Below are 16,081 nucleotides of genomic sequence, written 5' to 3'. Positions count from 1 at the left end.
ACCCTAGAGCCTACATCAATTTTAGGTCACCTACCTCGCCTGTTTTTATCTTAATGTAGTCTGCAGTCCTGTTCAGCTTCTTGTCTTGGATGAAGGCCTCCGTGAATTGATCTCGTTGTTTCTACCTAGTACCGCCCAAGCTGCGTTCTTTCCTAAGGCGCTTTACCGTATACGATTTGACCGCTGTATGAAGTCACGTCTCTGGATGGGTTGGATGATCGACTTCGCCGTTTTCCCCGTTCCTCGGATCCAAGTATCCTTCGCGGCGGTTTTTCCGATGAGCTCCTTTTACGAGATCTCACGACAACGTTTCTGGGTGGAGGGTAGTGGACCTTGTATGCTGCTTCGCAAGTTGCCTGATTTTGGTTCTTACGGAGGAAGTGTTCTAGGCTGACTTCCCACGCCTGATCGATGATGATCTTGTACGCCTGCTCGACAGTGCGACCTGGCTTTTCAGACATGATTTGTTCGACCGTGATGCCAGAATTATTGCTGGATGCTTTGTGTCCACGAAGGAGATGCTTGAAAGTCATTCCATGGAAAGCAATGCCCTCCCTGAAAAGGTTACCGACTTCTTTCTTGACAAGCTTTTGCGCTTTCTTGGTCCATTCGAAGATGATGTCGTTTTCCCACTTTGTCGTTTCATCCTCTGCAATGGTTAAGGTATCCTGCAGATTCTTCTCCTTCTCCTTCTTCTTTCTTACGTCCTCTTTCTGACTTATCCTCTTGCTCTTCGTCACTCTCTTTGCCTCGTTTTTTCTACCCTTTCCCTTCTTCTGCATGTCGTCTTTCTCACTTCCCTCGCTTTCCTTCTTCTCCAGCTTCATTTTTCCTGTCTTCTTCAGTACCCAGACTACGGATGACTGATCGGGAGTGATAGTCTCGGTATAGCCAGCCGTGAGTAGGCAAGTGCGTTCGGTAACCTCTTGCCGACCCATAGCCAGAAAGACGCGCGCAGTGAAATGTATCGTCTGTCGGTGACACGGCTGGACTGATTCATCCTCACCATTTTCTGCGTCTTTTCCGAGAAGGAGCTCTCGAGCTTTGTATCCTTGGGTCCATATGCCCCCAATCCAAGAGTGATTTACATTCCCTGTAAACAGACATTAGTACTGAATCCCCTAGCCTGCGCACCTCCACGACACACACACACCTTGGCTTAACGTGTAACTCAGTGAAGGCCATCCAGCTCCGGGTGGACAGAGACGTTTGTACAAAATTTTGCAACTGATTATCAAATCAGGAAAACATCTCTTATACTGAGCCAACATCCAGATCAACGTCAGGTTTGCAAGTCCACAATCGGGCCAGCCGCCGCCAATGTCGGAATGATCCCCAGCAAACCAGGATTGGCGAATACATGTCTTCTGTTTCGGTATGTGCTTCCAAAGTACCGGATTATATATTTTTCGTCGCTCATGCAGAGCTAGCGCCTGGAACGCAAAACTCATTTTGGCAGGCACCCTATCGTTCACGAATGAGAGGGTGGAGGAGGAGCTAAGAGCGGATACAGTATCCCAGACCCCACAGCTTGCAATGGTAACAGGATAAAAAGCTTGTTCGCTTCTTTCTTTCTTCCATTCCTCAATCTTGGCTTTGTCCTGTGATTCCCAGTTATTGTAGATACGTTCAAAGTTCTTCGTTCGGAAGGGTTCTTCGAGCAATCCTACGTCTTCAATGAGGCAAGCCAGACAACGAACCGCAAATGCGCCCCTTGAGAATCCGAGCAAGTGAATCTCGGCGTCTCGATTGTTCTCATGGTTTTCGCAGAGCTCGTTGTACATCTTGTGGATGATGGAATAGATATCTGCAATTCTCTATTACTTGCTGGCACCAGACGCATACTTTGTGGCTTTGAAACGCTACTCTGGGTTCACTCACCGCTTCCAGTAGCCTGATAACGTAGGTCGCTTATATTGGAGAGGCTCATTGTACTGGCATCTGCGGGCGCATGTGTCCCAACTCCTGCTTGATACATGTGTTTGACGAATTTCGAGCTCTTCACACATTGCCTGAATCGATGAACATTCTTATGTTGCGTAGGTTCCCAGTTTCTAACCGCATCTTGTCCTGTTCCATCGCAAAGGACAAATATCCTCATCGGCGGATTTGCAGGCGGCTGTTCTCCGCCCATCGTACGTTCGTATTCAAGATACAAAAGGCGCTGATAACGACTTCTTCCCGATATTTAGGAGGCAAGAAAACAAAGGGGAAGAGATGAGAAAGCAGCGTTACCAACTCTTCGTATCATAAGCTCAGAGCCTTGCGACTACCCCTCTTTCCTGTTCTAATCCCAGTCAGTCACAACGCTGTAAGCAGATCTGGCAAATGAGCAGTTGAGTTTATACAAATTCACGCAAAAGGCTCGTCTGGACTTCTAGGCGTTGATGTCGTGCCACGTATGTGTCCAATACCTACCTCAGTGCCTACCTAGGTACTTATCGTGGAGTCTGCCGAAGTGACTATTACTCAGCCAGCCACCACCGGGATTGGGAACTCTTCGATGACAGAGAGCCCAGTATCGCCTATTCCGATACCATACATCTTGGAAGGCGAATCTACGGAAAGGTGCACCGCAGCTTGTGAGCGTTGCGAAGGCAGGGCATTGCCTGAGTAACGCCTATACGAATGTAGCTACGCCATACCATGGCTTCTTAGCGCAAATATCCTTCATCTAAGGTAGCGCGGCTCGATTGGTGGGGACGTCCATGTGCGTCGCGACATCCGGATGGCAGGTGCGGGGAGGAGATGCAATCATGCAACGGTCGTCCTTCCAAGTTTTCGCGCACAATGATAAGCAATTTGATGTGTGATAATAGAAGTTAGTGACCTTATTGCCGTGTTGGAAGAGCTGCGCAAGTCGGTGTTTGTAAGAAGAAAGTCGGGTGGTCAACCAGCGCTAGGCTCCTGCCTCCCCGGAGTGAACACAATGACGTCACGCAGCCGTGAGAACACGACGTGTGCCCCCAGTTTCGATTATAACAGGAGACTACTGTGTATGTTACTGAGACTGGATAAGTGTCAGAGATGTTGACCCGTTCCACGAAAGTCACGATTTCATGCATACCCCACCCAGCATGTCCAGTTCTAACAAGACTTGTAAACATCATTCTCGTATTACGACTCCCCAACTACCTTCATGCTACCCAAAACGCCCAGACAGCGCCATTCTCTTTATCCAAAACACCAATGTATGCGAACAATATGCAAACACGCTCAACAGTAGATTGTCACACACAACAGCAGCGGCAGACGCAAAGATGTGCACGTAATGCAGCCTGGATCAAGCCTTCAACCTCCTCTCCTCACACCTAACACAAACCGGATCCTGACTCTCTCCGCGAAGGAAATACCTCCCATCTTCAAACGGACCAGAGCAGCACTATCACACAAGTTAGCAAAAACGTCACTTCACACTAAGAACAAGACCGGCAAGACTTACAACGCAAACAAAGCACCCCACATGCCACTCCGCCCCCAGTGCCTTGACAACCGTATCGGTAACCGGTTTCCTACACCCCTTACACTTCGTACTATACCGATGCGTATGACAATTAACACACCAAGCATACCCATCCTTCTCTACAAACGGCGTGTTGCTATCAAACGGATCGCCACACTGGGCACAGAAAAAGTGACCCGCATGCCACTCGGCGCCACAAGCCACAATAACCTCGCCTTCAATAGGTGTCTTGCAGCTCTTGCAGCGGGGCGAAAACAGCTCGTGGAAATCGAGGTGGCAGTAGAAGCGGGGCGTTTCGTCTGTGCCGTCGTCGTGCTCGAGGCGCGCCATGGAGTCTGCGGTGGGGTGCGAGGGCAGGTACGGGATGTCGGCGCCGGAGAGGCGGGCGCGGATGCGCGAGACGCGTTCGGCGTGTTTGTTGGAGGGTTCTGGGTAGAAGGCTACACATTCGAGGTGCTCGCCGCATTGGTAGCAGGCGAAGCATTCCGGGTGGAAGCGCGCGCCAGAGGCGGAGACGATGCGGCCGGCGATGGGGAGGGCGCATTGGGCGCAGAGAGCGCCGGTGCGGACGGTGGTTGGGGTCCAGTGGGTGCGAGGGGTGGCTGTGCCGTTGTAGCTGTGAGACTTGTTTTGGGCGTTTGGAACTGGCAGTGGTCGTGTTGACGCGGCTGGGCCGAAGCCTTTGGGTGTGTTGACGTTGATCGAAGGCACTGAAGGGTTGACGTTGATCGAAGGTACATTGCTGTTGCGTCCGCGAGTCGGAGCTGGGGTCTCATTGACGGATATGGTCGGAATGTCAGGAGTCACGTTGATAGATGGTGCAGTCGCTCCCCTTCTCAGCGCGGGCGTCTCGCTCACAGAGATGCTGGGAATTGGTGGAGCGTTGCCTCTTGATCCACGGTTTGGCGCCGGTGATTCGCTAACGGATATCGAAGGGACTTCCGGTGTTACAGAGATTGAAGGTGTTGTAGAGCCTCGTCTCGGTGTTGGAGTCTCGCTGACTGATATGCTGGGAATAGGCGGCGTAGCACTCGTTGGCGGAACGTAGGGGCCACGGTTGAACATGTTCTTCCTGGCCGAAATCGACGGGGTCTCGGACACGGAAATAGAAGGAACTGGCGGCGCTGGTGTCGTCCTCGAACACGCAGGCGCTGAGTCAGATACATTGATACTAGGCAGAGGAGCAGCAGAAGGACGAGTTGGTATATTGGCTTTCCTTAGCGAGCTGGTGAGCGGCAGAGGTCTCGTTTGGGCTGGAGGGTCCTCGTAGATGTTGATGGTAGGTTTGTTTTTCAGGTTGAACCGTCCGGGTGCGGGCGCGGAACCAGACGAGCTGTTAGCCTCTGGAGCCACAGGCGGTCTTGGAGTTGTGCTTCGTTCTGGTACGTCCGGTGCGAGGCTGGTTTTAGGCTCGGAAGGAACGTTGATCTCTGGAACTTGCGGTCTTGGGGTGATGTTTCGTTTGGGCACTTCTGGTGCGAGACTGATAGTAGGTACGACAGGCTCAGTTGCGGCGTGCTCCAGTGGCGGCGGGCCAGATTTGGTTGTGTTCAAAGGTTTTGGTGCCAGATCGGGTGCAGCAGATATCTCTTCCTTCATTTCAATCACATTCCAGTTCTTCTGGAAAGAAACGATCGGTCGTCCTGGAGCATCTGAGACAGCTGTAGGAGTAGGTAGCTTCGCACTACGGTCCTTCAGACGAAAGCCTGTAGCAGCACGCAGCTCGTCGCTCCTGATCTCCTTGCCATCCTTCATCTTCACCTCGGGAACATTCTCCACGTCCGCCTTGACATCTTCTGCTGGCTTCGATTCTGCCGAGTTCAGGGTATACGCTGCATTTCTCGATTGGGTCGGTGGGTTCTTCTGTATCTCATAGCGGTCGAAACGCTTCGTCGCGATGGCAGGATCCGTGCTGGACCTCACCAGTGGGTTCCCCTTGATTGATTGGAAACGCATAAAGGGATTGCGCCGTATGCCTAGTGGTAGTTTTTCGGTCTTGGGTGGTTCGGCGGCGGGGGTGGGTTTAGGAGCAGGCGGTGCTTCCTCTTCGGGTTCTTCGTATATCTGGTCGTTCGGGTTGGAGAAAAGACTACCGCTGATGGTTCGACGGGGTCCGCTGCTTCTTCGTCGTTGCTTGAAGTCTGGAAGGTCTGAGATGGCTTTGGCTAATGCTGGTGACTCGCCGTTCTTACCCTTGATAATGCCAAAGCTGCTCTTGGTAGGCGACGCGATTCCAGCAACTGATGTATCGGCATCGCCTGCACGGCCGTTGCTCTGCAAGCTGCTACTCCGGCTCCCTGACGCGGCACTCCCCATCGAATGTCGCTTCCGCAGTTTAGAATTGGCGCGTTGCAGATCCTGATCCTTCGGCTCGACGCTCCGACTCCTCTGCGCGCTGTTCTTCCTGGCCAGACCCGGGTATGCATACGGTTTGGTCGGACTGGCCGCGGCCGCATGGGGATTGCAATGCTTCCAGACCAATTCGACGGCTTCATCTCGTGCGGCCTCGAATATCTTGCCCTCCTCCTTTGCAAGTTCCAAGTCCTCCATGGCCACGCGTATAGCCCGTGCCTCGTCCTGCTCTGCCTGGCGCTGTTCCCTCTCGCGGTATTGCACGCTGGGTGTGCGCGATCGTGACGAAGATCGTGATGTCTCCCGCCCGCGTGGTGGCTGCACTAGTGGCCTTCCAACACTGGCTACGACTCCATCTAGGCTCGCTTTGGAGGTTGTTCGGGTATGCGACTTCGGTTCGTGCGAGGAAGCGGGACGTGCATCGGCGTCGACGACAGGGTCTGTGAAAGTACGCTGTAGGGAGGAGATGGCAGTCGAGTCGGACATTCGGTTGCTGGATCTATTCGACCATGTGTTGAAGTGTGCAGGAGCAGGTCGAGCTCCGGTGGGACGAGCGGGGCGGTTTGTGCGAAGGTCTTGAAGATAGCTCTCTATGCCAATCGTCAGTATGGCAGGTGCGAAGGCATCGCTATATTTCTTACTCATTTGGGACGGCGAATAGTAGGCTCCAGGCCCTGGTGACGCAGCACCTTCCCTCTCCTTCGACGTGAACATCGCGAATATACGTCGGCCTCGGTGTTTACTGCTCTGTTTGCTGTACGGTTGTCGGTGCACCAGTCGGGAGTGCCAGCGTTTTTGCCCAGAGAAACAGGGATAGAGAACGATATGTGAAGAAGTGAAGATTAATTGTACGACCCGACGCAGCGAAAAAGCGGTGGTGATGTGGTTGCGATGCTGCACGTAGCTTCTCGATCCGGTTGCCCAGCAACTGCAGGTGTGACGCAGACCGCCCCCATCCCTGCAAGCCTCATTATCCCCGGATCTTCAGGGTCCTTTCATCGAGAGCATGGCTAAGTATCGATTGCAATCGATATGATATGTTAGCTTCAAAAACAACGAGTTCGCCTCGATAATGACATCTGTCAACGCGTTCGCAATTTCGATCCGAGGTGGTTCCGTCGATGTACATGTCTAGCCGCGTGCACGGATCCGGGGGAATGTCACAAGGACCCAGGATGATACCTGGGTATGCCAGTTGCAGTGTTGTTTTTACATGATAGTATACAACGTTCGTTCTATCCGCCCTCTATAATGCGTAGATAGCACTACGTCATCTAAAACCGTCGGCAGGCGATTTACCAGAAAGCACGCGAAGCCAATGTGTGCGTGACCTAAAAGTCGAGCCCACCCATGTCATCAGCCTTAACACCAAATCCAACTAAAGCGAAAGTGGGTATCCTGCTATTTCAATGTACACATCCCCCAAACAACAAATCCCATCATATCCCGGCAGCTTTCGGTTGATTCTCATGCCCAGGGCCAACTGAATCCCATCCCATCGTAACGCTTTCCAACATCGAATCCCAGGACGCGTCTGCCATGGGCGTCAGGCCTGTTCCCGCGTTCAAAGCTGCATATTCCCATTCGTTACCCATTACAAAGCCATCAGTATAAGCTTCATTGCCCATGTTGTTGGGTAGATTGAAGCCATTTGTTGGAAACGTTCCGCCATCAGCTGCGAGGTCTGGAAAGACGGTGCCGGAGCCTGGTCCTGTCATCTTTGGAGATGCCCGGTATGGGATGTTGTGTTCGAGTGGCTGGCCTGGCGAGTAAGAAGATTGTGATGTTGAGCCACCTCTTGATTGTGAGCTCATTGTTGCTGGGCTAGGCCGGTCGACGTCTCTATCACCTCCGGAGAGGTCCATCTCATTATCGTGGAAAGCGAAACCGCCGGCGGGCGTGAACGCTTGAGCTGCAGTGGTGCCGAAACCTCTGTTCGACTCAAATTGAGACGGTAAGTAGGCCTGGTTCTGCGCGCTCATGTCGATACTATTGATGTTGTGGAGATGAAATGGCGGACCAGGTATGTTGCTCGAGTATTGCGTATTGGAAGTCGGTGCCGGCGTGATCGGATTGCCGTTTCCAAACGTGTTGGCGGCTGTGGCAGGTTGATTCGGTTCGCGTATATTGATTAACGGACTGCAGTTGATTTGCGGATCAGAATGGATCGAAATGATGGTAGGCTATGGGTCAGGAATTAGTAACTTACTTGGGATAACTCTGACTTAATCGACTCCCAATCGTATCACTGTGTCCCTGGAGCACCTCTGGGGTTTGACTCACTTTGCGCGCAGGCTGCGTGTATGGCTGATGACGCATGCCCTGTAGACCTGCACCCTCTAGATCAAGATCTAACTGCACTAAGAACGACTCTGTGAGTGGGTTCTTCCGTCGAAGAGCTTCCATCGCCTGCAGGAGGAATTGTAGCGAGGAGGTCATCTGTTGGTCCTTTGGCCGCGTCTTGAGGTACTGGACGAAAACCCTCGCTGCCACGTAAATACAGAAGGATATAAACGGGTTCATCTACTCAAATCAGTAAACGCCAATCGTTGGCCGTGACTAAAGACTTACTGAACCAAGGTCCATATGACTGATCATACGCATGATAGAAGCAATCTCTGCTGCTGCTGTTACGCACCGAATCTTGCTTTCATTGCTGACACTTGCTGGTAGCCGGTATTTGTCTGCTTTGAAGATGGCTGCTTGGTGAAGACATATTGCCGACGTATGTATGCACATGTTCGTGAACACCACGTTGGGGTCGGCTATACCAGTTGGTAGACGAATATTATCCGGCAGACTCAGCGATGTCTGCAGAAGTATACGCTCGATGTTTCGATGTCGGTTCCAGAAGCCGCCATTGATGTCTTCGTCATTGTCATCTGGCATTGGTCGATGTAAGTGAAGCAAATTGCGGCCAAACATCGCAGCTGTCAGAACGATACCGCCGAGTGCTTGAAGGTTTTGCACGCCATTAGGATTCAAGATTTGGTCCAGTGATCCAGTATCCATCGGTTTACTCTTTTCAAATGCTTCTTCGCTTGCTGGTAGGTTTGTCATGATCTAAGAAAACAGTCAGGCTTTGCAGTAGTATGAGCACGAGAGGTCTGTCCTTACGTCTTTCTCATCGTAGGTCATGGGCCAGCCAGTTCCAATACTCGCGTATCGATCAATGCAAAAGGTTAGCCAAAAGGTTCTCCGCCGTTCCTCACGCTCGGTCCAATCCTTGGGTGGAGCCAGGCATTGCTTTACATCTAGTCCAACTCCGTCCAGGCGATGCAGCTGCATCATCTGGGCTAGTCTTGAACCTCTCCCGGATGACATCCAGGCTCTTGGGAAGTACATCTGTCTGAACTCGTACGTAGCCATCAAAACCCATGTCTGGCAATGCGCAAGGGTGATGGTCGACTCTCCGTGGCCTCTCATCTCATCCATCTGCGCATATTTCCTAGCACGTTGATAGAAATGTTCTTGTAACGCCTCGTACTTGTCTGTGATGGAAGCGGCTAGGGTCCACATGATGTATCGCAAACAAACCGGCGGGCGCGCTTGAGGAGAAAGGTTCAGTGCGGCCATAAACCGTGGTCTGTGTATGACGGGCAGTGTGAGATGAATCTTGGAGAAGTATATTTGATATCTGGAATAGCGTCAGCGCAACCACCATGCTACGGGCCAGGTTCTGCTCGTACAAATCGTCCATGATTTCTTGGGGAGGTAAAGGTTCCTCGAGCCCAAGCCCTATCATCTCCCACGAGGTCTCCCGCCCCGCGTCGTTCCCTGGTATACCGACATTCTGAAATGGACTTGCTCCAGTAATCCCGGGCCGACCGGCCGCTTCAATATGGCCTGTTGTGTTGGGCACATCTCCAGAATTCGGCAGCGATTGATTTACAGTGTTCGCGACGTATGCGGAAGCGGCGTCCTGGCGCGGGGCGTCCTTGCTCGAGTCGGTCGTGTCTTGTGTCTTGAGGAGGGTCTCGACTTGCTCTGTATCCCATGAGTCAGTACCATCCACCAGCAGAAGTATGCGCAACTTACGCAGCCGTTGTTCGAGCAGCTTGACGTAGCCGCGCTTGGGTCCACTTTTCTTGCGTACTTCGTCGTATGCACAATCGTGGTTCAGACGTTTACAGGTCGAACATGTTGGCCGGGTGCCGTCGCATCGCAACTTCCGCTTCCTACACAGAACACAGGCAATCCTCTTGACCTTGCTTGATCCATCCTGTTGCGTTTCCTGACTGTTGGTAGCATTCGGGTCTTGCGCTTGTTGGGAGAGGTCGTTGAAGAACGACTCGTCTGGCGATTCGGATCCGTTGGAAGCCATGTTGGCGAATCTTGCTGGTCTTTGGCAGTCCAGGAGGAGTCTTGGATCCACGTTGGCTCAGACGAACCGCCCCCGCGTAAGCACGGCTCAAACGGATGAGGGTCCTCTGTCAAGCCACGATTTCCGTTTGATTGCGAGATCTTAATCGAAGCTACGTCGGCAGTTTAACGGTCGCTCTAAGCGTCGGTGTCGGTGAAGACCTTGGAGTCTCGAATGCGCGCGGGTAGGCACCAGCGGTTGATCAGCACTAAGAGCGCGTTATGCCTCTAAGGTGGGTGTCAGAGTAGGATGTTAGAAGTGCATGTGCTATTGGGTGTAGAACAGGCCATGGCTGAGCTACGCTCATGTACCTGGTCTCACCTGCAAGGCCGTCCGCGCAATGCGTGTTGCCTTAAGCGTGAGGTGATGTGCAACGTCGAGCATATGGACTAATTATGGCGGATCTCCCGAGTCTTGGGATTGCCAGCAAGGACCCCCTACCGTAAGTTCGCAGCTACATAGACGATTACTGATACAGAGAGTTTGCTCTCTAGGTCCTGATAGCTACGCTGGAGCCCATGGTGTTTCTTTGCGTGCCCTGTTGTACATGTGGTTGTTTCGTGGCTGCAAGGTGCTGTATGCAGCTTCGCCAGAGCGGCATGGTGGGGCAGTAGTCCAGCCCAAGATGGATCAAAATGCGACCGATCTACGCGCAGCGTCTTGTGTCATCAACCCAAACATGGAGACCAAGTGTCGGCCTGTCAACGGTCACACCAGTAGTAATCATGAATTCACGTACTTGAACGGTGCGCGCAGAGATAAGAATGCTCAAAGTTAAATAATGATGCCACCTACTGTTCATTACACGACTTGATGAGCTCGTGGCAGGAGATCTGGTTCTGCCCAGGCCACAAGCAGCCAAGTGATCTATGCATGCCCAGGAAGCCGTGGTCGTGAGATTGCAGAAGAGCCGCAACGTCCAAAGTTCCGACCCCCGAGCTTGGACTCTGCTGGCACACGTCAGGACCTCAGATGCGACCGAGAGAGTCCCCGAGCCTCGAGTATTTGATGAAGGCGAAATTCGAGCAGATGATGCCGAATTGCTTGAACAGGGGATGCACGTTTGGTTGTGCGATGCGCATGATGGGGTATCGGTAAAGCACTGGGGTAGCCAGACCAGCTGGAGTCTAGACAGCACAGCTAACATTATGCATTTGCTGCTGTTGTGCAAACATGTCGAAACGCAACTGGGTGAGTACTGATGTATATTGGTAGACGGCATGGCATGCGACTACAGTATATGGTACAGCTGCATCTTGAGCATATAGTACACCGGCGGCCACCCTACCTCGCCCTCCGCTTTCCTTGGTTGCGGGGTTTATCTTGGACGAGGAATGTGTGCTTGTTCCTCTTGTGCCTCGTTTTGTAACCTCCCTTTGCTGGAGTGCCCCACGGACTGACGGGGTGCACGTTACCCTTTGATTTACCACGACCACCACCGTGGGGATGATCGGCTACGACATGTTAGAAGACTGCAACTGAAGTGAATGATTCGAGAACTGACCTGCGTTCATGGCGAGACCACGGACCTCTGGTCGCTTTCCGAGCCACCGTGAACGTCCGGCCTTTCCGAGTGATGTGAAGTGTGATTGCGGGTTGCTGGCAACGCCAATAGTGCAGCATGCGTCTGCGCTGACTTTGCGGATTTCACCGCTCATCAAGCGGATGATAACGTGCTTGATCTCTGAGTTGTTGCCCTTCTCCACCTCCTCCTTGTTCACGATGATGGCGTATGTACCGGCACTGCGACAGAAGACACCCCCACCTTTTGTCTTGGTACCAACGTTGTATACCTGCGAACCGAGGGGCACCATGTGGATAGGAAGGCAGTTTCCACGTGCGGCTGTCTTCGCGGCCAGCATACCGGGATCAATGCCACCACCCATGCTGTCAATCAGGTCCTTGGGAATACCTGTCCTGTAGCTCTCGACCTCATCGCCCGCCCTCATGCCATCTGCGGCGATGATGTACGACTTCTCTCCAGTAGCCACGCGGGTGATGAGGGCCAGATGCGAGCTCCGGTTGGGGTCGTACTCTATCCGCTCCACCACATGCTTGCCGGGTAGGTATCGCTTGTAGTCGACGATGCGTATCCTCCTCTTGTGGCCACCACCTCTGTGTCTGACCGTGACCCGTCCTGTGTTGTTCCTTCCTCCGAGATGCTGCCCCTTCCGTTCGATGGTGAGCTTCAGGTGCGGTCGTCCCTTCCACAGGTGGTCGTTGACGGGTCGCTTGAGATGGCGCAGACCAGGCGTGCGAGGCTTGTATGTGCGCAGAGGGATAAACTTCTCCTTGCGCGAGCCTTCCTGTTTCAGTACTCCGGCGTCGGCAGCCACGGTAGGCTGTATCGCTGGGGGAGGTTTAAGGTCGATGGCCTGGACCTGTGCGTAGGTGCGGGCAGACAGCAGCGCCCGGCCCAGTCGCGAGGGCTGGAAACGACATATCCGCGGCTGCAGCATATCTGGGAGTGCAGCTGGGGACGCTGGATGCTTCACGCTGGTGCAATGGACGCCGGCTGGATGGCGTGCAGCTGCTCGTCATGTCACGAATAATTCTCAAACCCGCCGCAATTGGCTAGGCCGGCCCGGGTGGGTCGGGCAGGCAGGGCGCGATGTCCCAGCAACAACGTGTGTCTGCTTCCTCGCCCACCACAACACGCTCGTCGTCTTCGCCATCTTTACGCTGCACTTGCCAGAACCCCCATCTCACAGCCCAGCTGCTCGCCCGCGACCCATCTTACTGCACGGGCAAAGTTTACGCGTTGGGGCCTGGTGTCATCTCTGGTAAGTCCACTGACGCGCCTGTGGGGCGTGCACTGTTGCCCTCTGCCAGCCTCGAATGCGATTTTGGCGCGTGGGACGTGGAAGCCAAGCTAGCCTGCCCTCGCTCAAAACACACAACATACCTCTCTTCCTACCCACAACACACCTTGGTGCACATCCTCTCTCGCCCTCCCCCGTCCTCTCCACTCCCTCTCACGATTAATTGCAGCTGGACCGTTACCCTGTCCACTCAATTACCACGCACCGAGCGCTCCAAGGGTTCGTCTCTCTCGCCCGTCACGTCACCGTCGCTGCCGCACCCCATCGGGCGTGTCAGTCCGGCCAGCTTTCGCGAGCATCAACCGTGGTTCTGTATGCAATATCGCTGCATGCACACCGCGGCTCTCGATGCTCTCGCGTTGGCAGCCTCTACGCGCGCTTTTTCAAGCTTCACCGAGCTCTGCTGACACCTCAAAACAGTGTATCAAAACAAGTCCTACAGCCGCCATTCCACTCTCAGATATACTCAACACCAGGATACCTCTCTAGCCTTGATCAGCATACATAATATTGCTTGCAATGCCTCCCGCTGTACGTCGTCGCCCTTTCACCTGCTCTCGTCCCATCTGCTCTCGTCCCATCTCCCATCGGCGCGAAGCAACACGTCCATCACGATTCACTCTACTAACGCGTGTTACAGGCTCGATCTCTCAGGCAGCGCGCCGTCACCAACGAGAACGATGAGAACGCGGCTACGACACGCTTGACGCGTGCAAAGGCCGCCAACCTCGGCGCCAACGAGTCTGCTGCCGACGTGCCCAAGAAGACTCTCCAGGCGAAGAAGTCTACTGCTACTCTAGGCGCGAACGGTGCTGCCACGCGTAAGCGTGCTGCCCTCGGTGACGTCAGCAATGTCACCAAGACCGACGGCCTCGGTGCTGTCGCGAAGGATGGAAAGAAGGTCCTGGCCACCAAGGGCGCAGTCTCCAAAGCAGCACAGCCCACCGGCATCAAGAAGCCATCGCGGGCCAACTCGACGCGTTCCATGTTAGAACCCAAGGAGAAGAACCTCGCGTCATCCGAGGTGAAGAAGCGCGGTGCCAGCGGCAACGGTATCGCCGGCCAACCAGCCAAGAAGCGAATGCAAATTACCAAGACCGTCAAGGAAGAGGACCCCGAGGAGGAGCTCAAGGAGGAAGATGAAGAGGAGGCTGAGAACGTTGTCCCAGAGGAGAACGTTACCGAGGAGAAGGACACCAAGGCTGCCAACGGCACCAAGAAGGAGCTCGAGCCCATCACAGAGGTCTTCTACAAGGGCCCAGACCTAGACAAGGAGGACGTCGATGACCCATTGATGGTTTCCGAGTACGTTGTTGAGATCTTTGAGTACCTCAAGGAGCTAGAGATTGCGACCATGGCCAACCCGGACTATATGGAGTCCCAGACTGAGCTTGAGTGGAAGATGCGCGGTATTCTCGTCGACTGGTTACTCGAAGTTCACACTCGCTTCCGCCTCCTCCCGGAGACTCTCTTCCTTGCTGTCAACATCATCGACCGCTTCCTCTCAGCCAAGATCGTCCAGCTTGACCGTCTTCAGTTGGTTGGTGTCACCGCCATGTTCATCGCGTCCAAGTACGAGGAGGTCCTCTCTCCCCACGTCCAGAACTTCCGTCACGTCGCCGATGATGGCTTCACCGAGGAGGAGATCCTCAGCGCCGAGCGTTTCGTCCTCGCTGCCCTCAACTACGACCTGAGCTACCCCAACCCCATGAACTTCCTCCGCCGGATATCAAAGGCCGACAACTACGACATCCAGACCCGCACACTGGGCAAGTACCTCCTCGAGATCGGCTGCCTGGATCACCGCTTCCTCGCCCACCCCCCCAGCCAAGTCGCTGCCGCTGCCATGTACCTTGCCCGCCTCGTCCTCGAGCGTGGCCCTTGGGACGAGACCCTCACACACTACGCCGGCTACAGCGAGGAGGAGATCCAGCCTGTCCTGCAGCTGATGATCGACTACCTCTCCAGCCCTGTCATTCACGAGGCCTTCTTTAAGAAGTATGCTAGCAAGAAGTTCTTGAAGGGTAAGTCATCGCATACTCCACTCTGTCGTTCACAACTAACATTCACCAGCATCCATCGTTCTACGCAAGTGGGCAAAGGACTACGTCGCTGCCTACGGTAACGCGCTCCAAGAAGAGGAGGAGGAGGCCGCCATTGTCCCCTCCAAGACCAAGAGCCAGCGCTAAGACTGTTCTCCTTCTTTAGGCACTTCCGGTCTTTGGCTCAGGAGTCGCAAAGCTATTCATTACCGCCATGCTCACTGAGCAGCGGATGACGATGTTCGGTTCGACCGGGAGCAAAATTTACGATTGCATCCAAGCCAACCCCTTCATGTTTACATCTTGGCTAATACCATCTTCCGGTCGGCGTTAATACATGGGATGCAAGTTGGTTGCACAATTCTGTTATGGTTTCTCTTGTCTTGTTTTGGAACATGGAGTCGCAGGCGTTCATCCCCCATGCACGGAGGCGCAAATCAAGGGTGCTTGCCTTTTCACATCACTCTTAACTTCATTTCTCTGTAGCGGCTCTGGATACTCGCTCATAGCATTAGCGATCGATATACCATGAATGGTGTGATATGGGAGAGGCTATTCCTTGGTGGATCTGCATGTGGTGTCTGTGGGAAATATGGGTCATTGGGATAGCAAATGTGAGGCAGCTCTCAGAGTGTATGAATAGTCTGAAAACGCACTGTTTCGCGTCAAATGGAGACAGAAATTTCAATGAGCCTCGCTTTCGTCTGACGTGACGTGACTTTACTCTGACATTGCACGATGATGCCATACATGCTGTTAGCCATCCTTCCCCAGCCATCTCATGCAAAGACCCACACCTAAACACGAAGAAGCGCATCGCGTCGCGCGTCGAAGACTCGTAAAATACACGATACGTCACGACCGTGTTCAGACGCCACATTTTCCTTGCTTTCTCGCGTTCTGCGTGCATTGACACCAACACGCGCCCGCGTTGCCGCTCCACGATCGCGATGCAGACGTGCCCAGCCCAGCCCGGCCATGTCGCGTTCCCGCGATCAATGTGCCTCGGCAATTCACGTCGACATCGGCGCTAATCTGA

The 16,081-nt window shown here is 53.7% G+C and overlaps 5 protein-coding genes across 5 annotated transcripts; 1 reads left to right on the top strand and 4 right to left on the bottom strand.

The window, feature by feature from the left end:
- Positions 1-152: 152 nt before the first annotated feature.
- Positions 153-938, bottom strand: J4E90_006001 (uncharacterized protein; the record flags this gene model as incomplete). Its single annotated transcript, XM_051435551.1, has 1 exon — positions 153-938. The coding sequence occupies one exon, from the start codon at positions 936-938 to the stop codon at positions 153-155; it is 786 nt and encodes a 261-aa protein (XP_051290409.1).
- Positions 939-3,406: 2,468 nt separating this feature from the next.
- On the bottom strand, positions 3,407-6,460 carry J4E90_006000 (uncharacterized protein; the record flags this gene model as incomplete). Its single annotated transcript, XM_051435550.1, has 2 exons — positions 3,407-6,405; positions 6,457-6,460. 2 exons carry the CDS (start codon positions 6,458-6,460, stop codon positions 3,407-3,409), a joined length of 3,003 nt encoding a protein of 1,000 aa, XP_051290408.1.
- Positions 6,461-7,254: 794 nt separating this feature from the next.
- On the bottom strand, positions 7,255-10,139 carry J4E90_005999 (uncharacterized protein; the record flags this gene model as incomplete). Its single annotated transcript, XM_051435549.1, has 5 exons — positions 7,255-7,998; positions 8,099-8,338; positions 8,387-8,878; positions 8,933-9,430; positions 9,477-10,139. The coding sequence occupies 5 exons, from the start codon at positions 10,137-10,139 to the stop codon at positions 7,255-7,257; spliced, it is 2,637 nt and encodes an 878-aa protein (XP_051290407.1).
- Positions 10,140-11,462: 1,323 nt separating this feature from the next.
- J4E90_005998 (uncharacterized protein) lies at positions 11,463-12,637 on the bottom strand (the record flags this gene model as incomplete). Its single annotated transcript, XM_051435548.1, has 2 exons — positions 11,463-11,632; positions 11,683-12,637. 2 exons carry the CDS (start codon positions 12,635-12,637, stop codon positions 11,463-11,465), a joined length of 1,125 nt encoding a protein of 374 aa, XP_051290406.1.
- An 882-nt stretch (positions 12,638-13,519) lies between these two features.
- J4E90_005997 (uncharacterized protein) lies at positions 13,520-15,189 on the top strand (the record flags this gene model as incomplete). The annotated part of the gene is made up of 3 exons (XM_051435547.1): positions 13,520-13,531; positions 13,641-15,024; positions 15,074-15,189. The coding sequence occupies 3 exons, from the start codon at positions 13,520-13,522 to the stop codon at positions 15,187-15,189; spliced, it is 1,512 nt and encodes a 503-aa protein (XP_051290405.1).
- Positions 15,190-16,081: the final 892 nt, after the last annotated feature.

Source organism: Alternaria incomplexa, assembly GCF_024043165.1.
Source record: "Alternaria incomplexa strain BMP 0042 chromosome Unknown scaffold_8, whole genome shotgun sequence".
NCBI lineage: Eukaryota > Fungi > Ascomycota > Dothideomycetes > Pleosporales > Pleosporaceae > Alternaria > Alternaria incomplexa.
The sequence above is the reverse complement of the archived record's forward strand: the minus strand, read 5'-3'. Positions and strand labels throughout refer to the sequence as shown.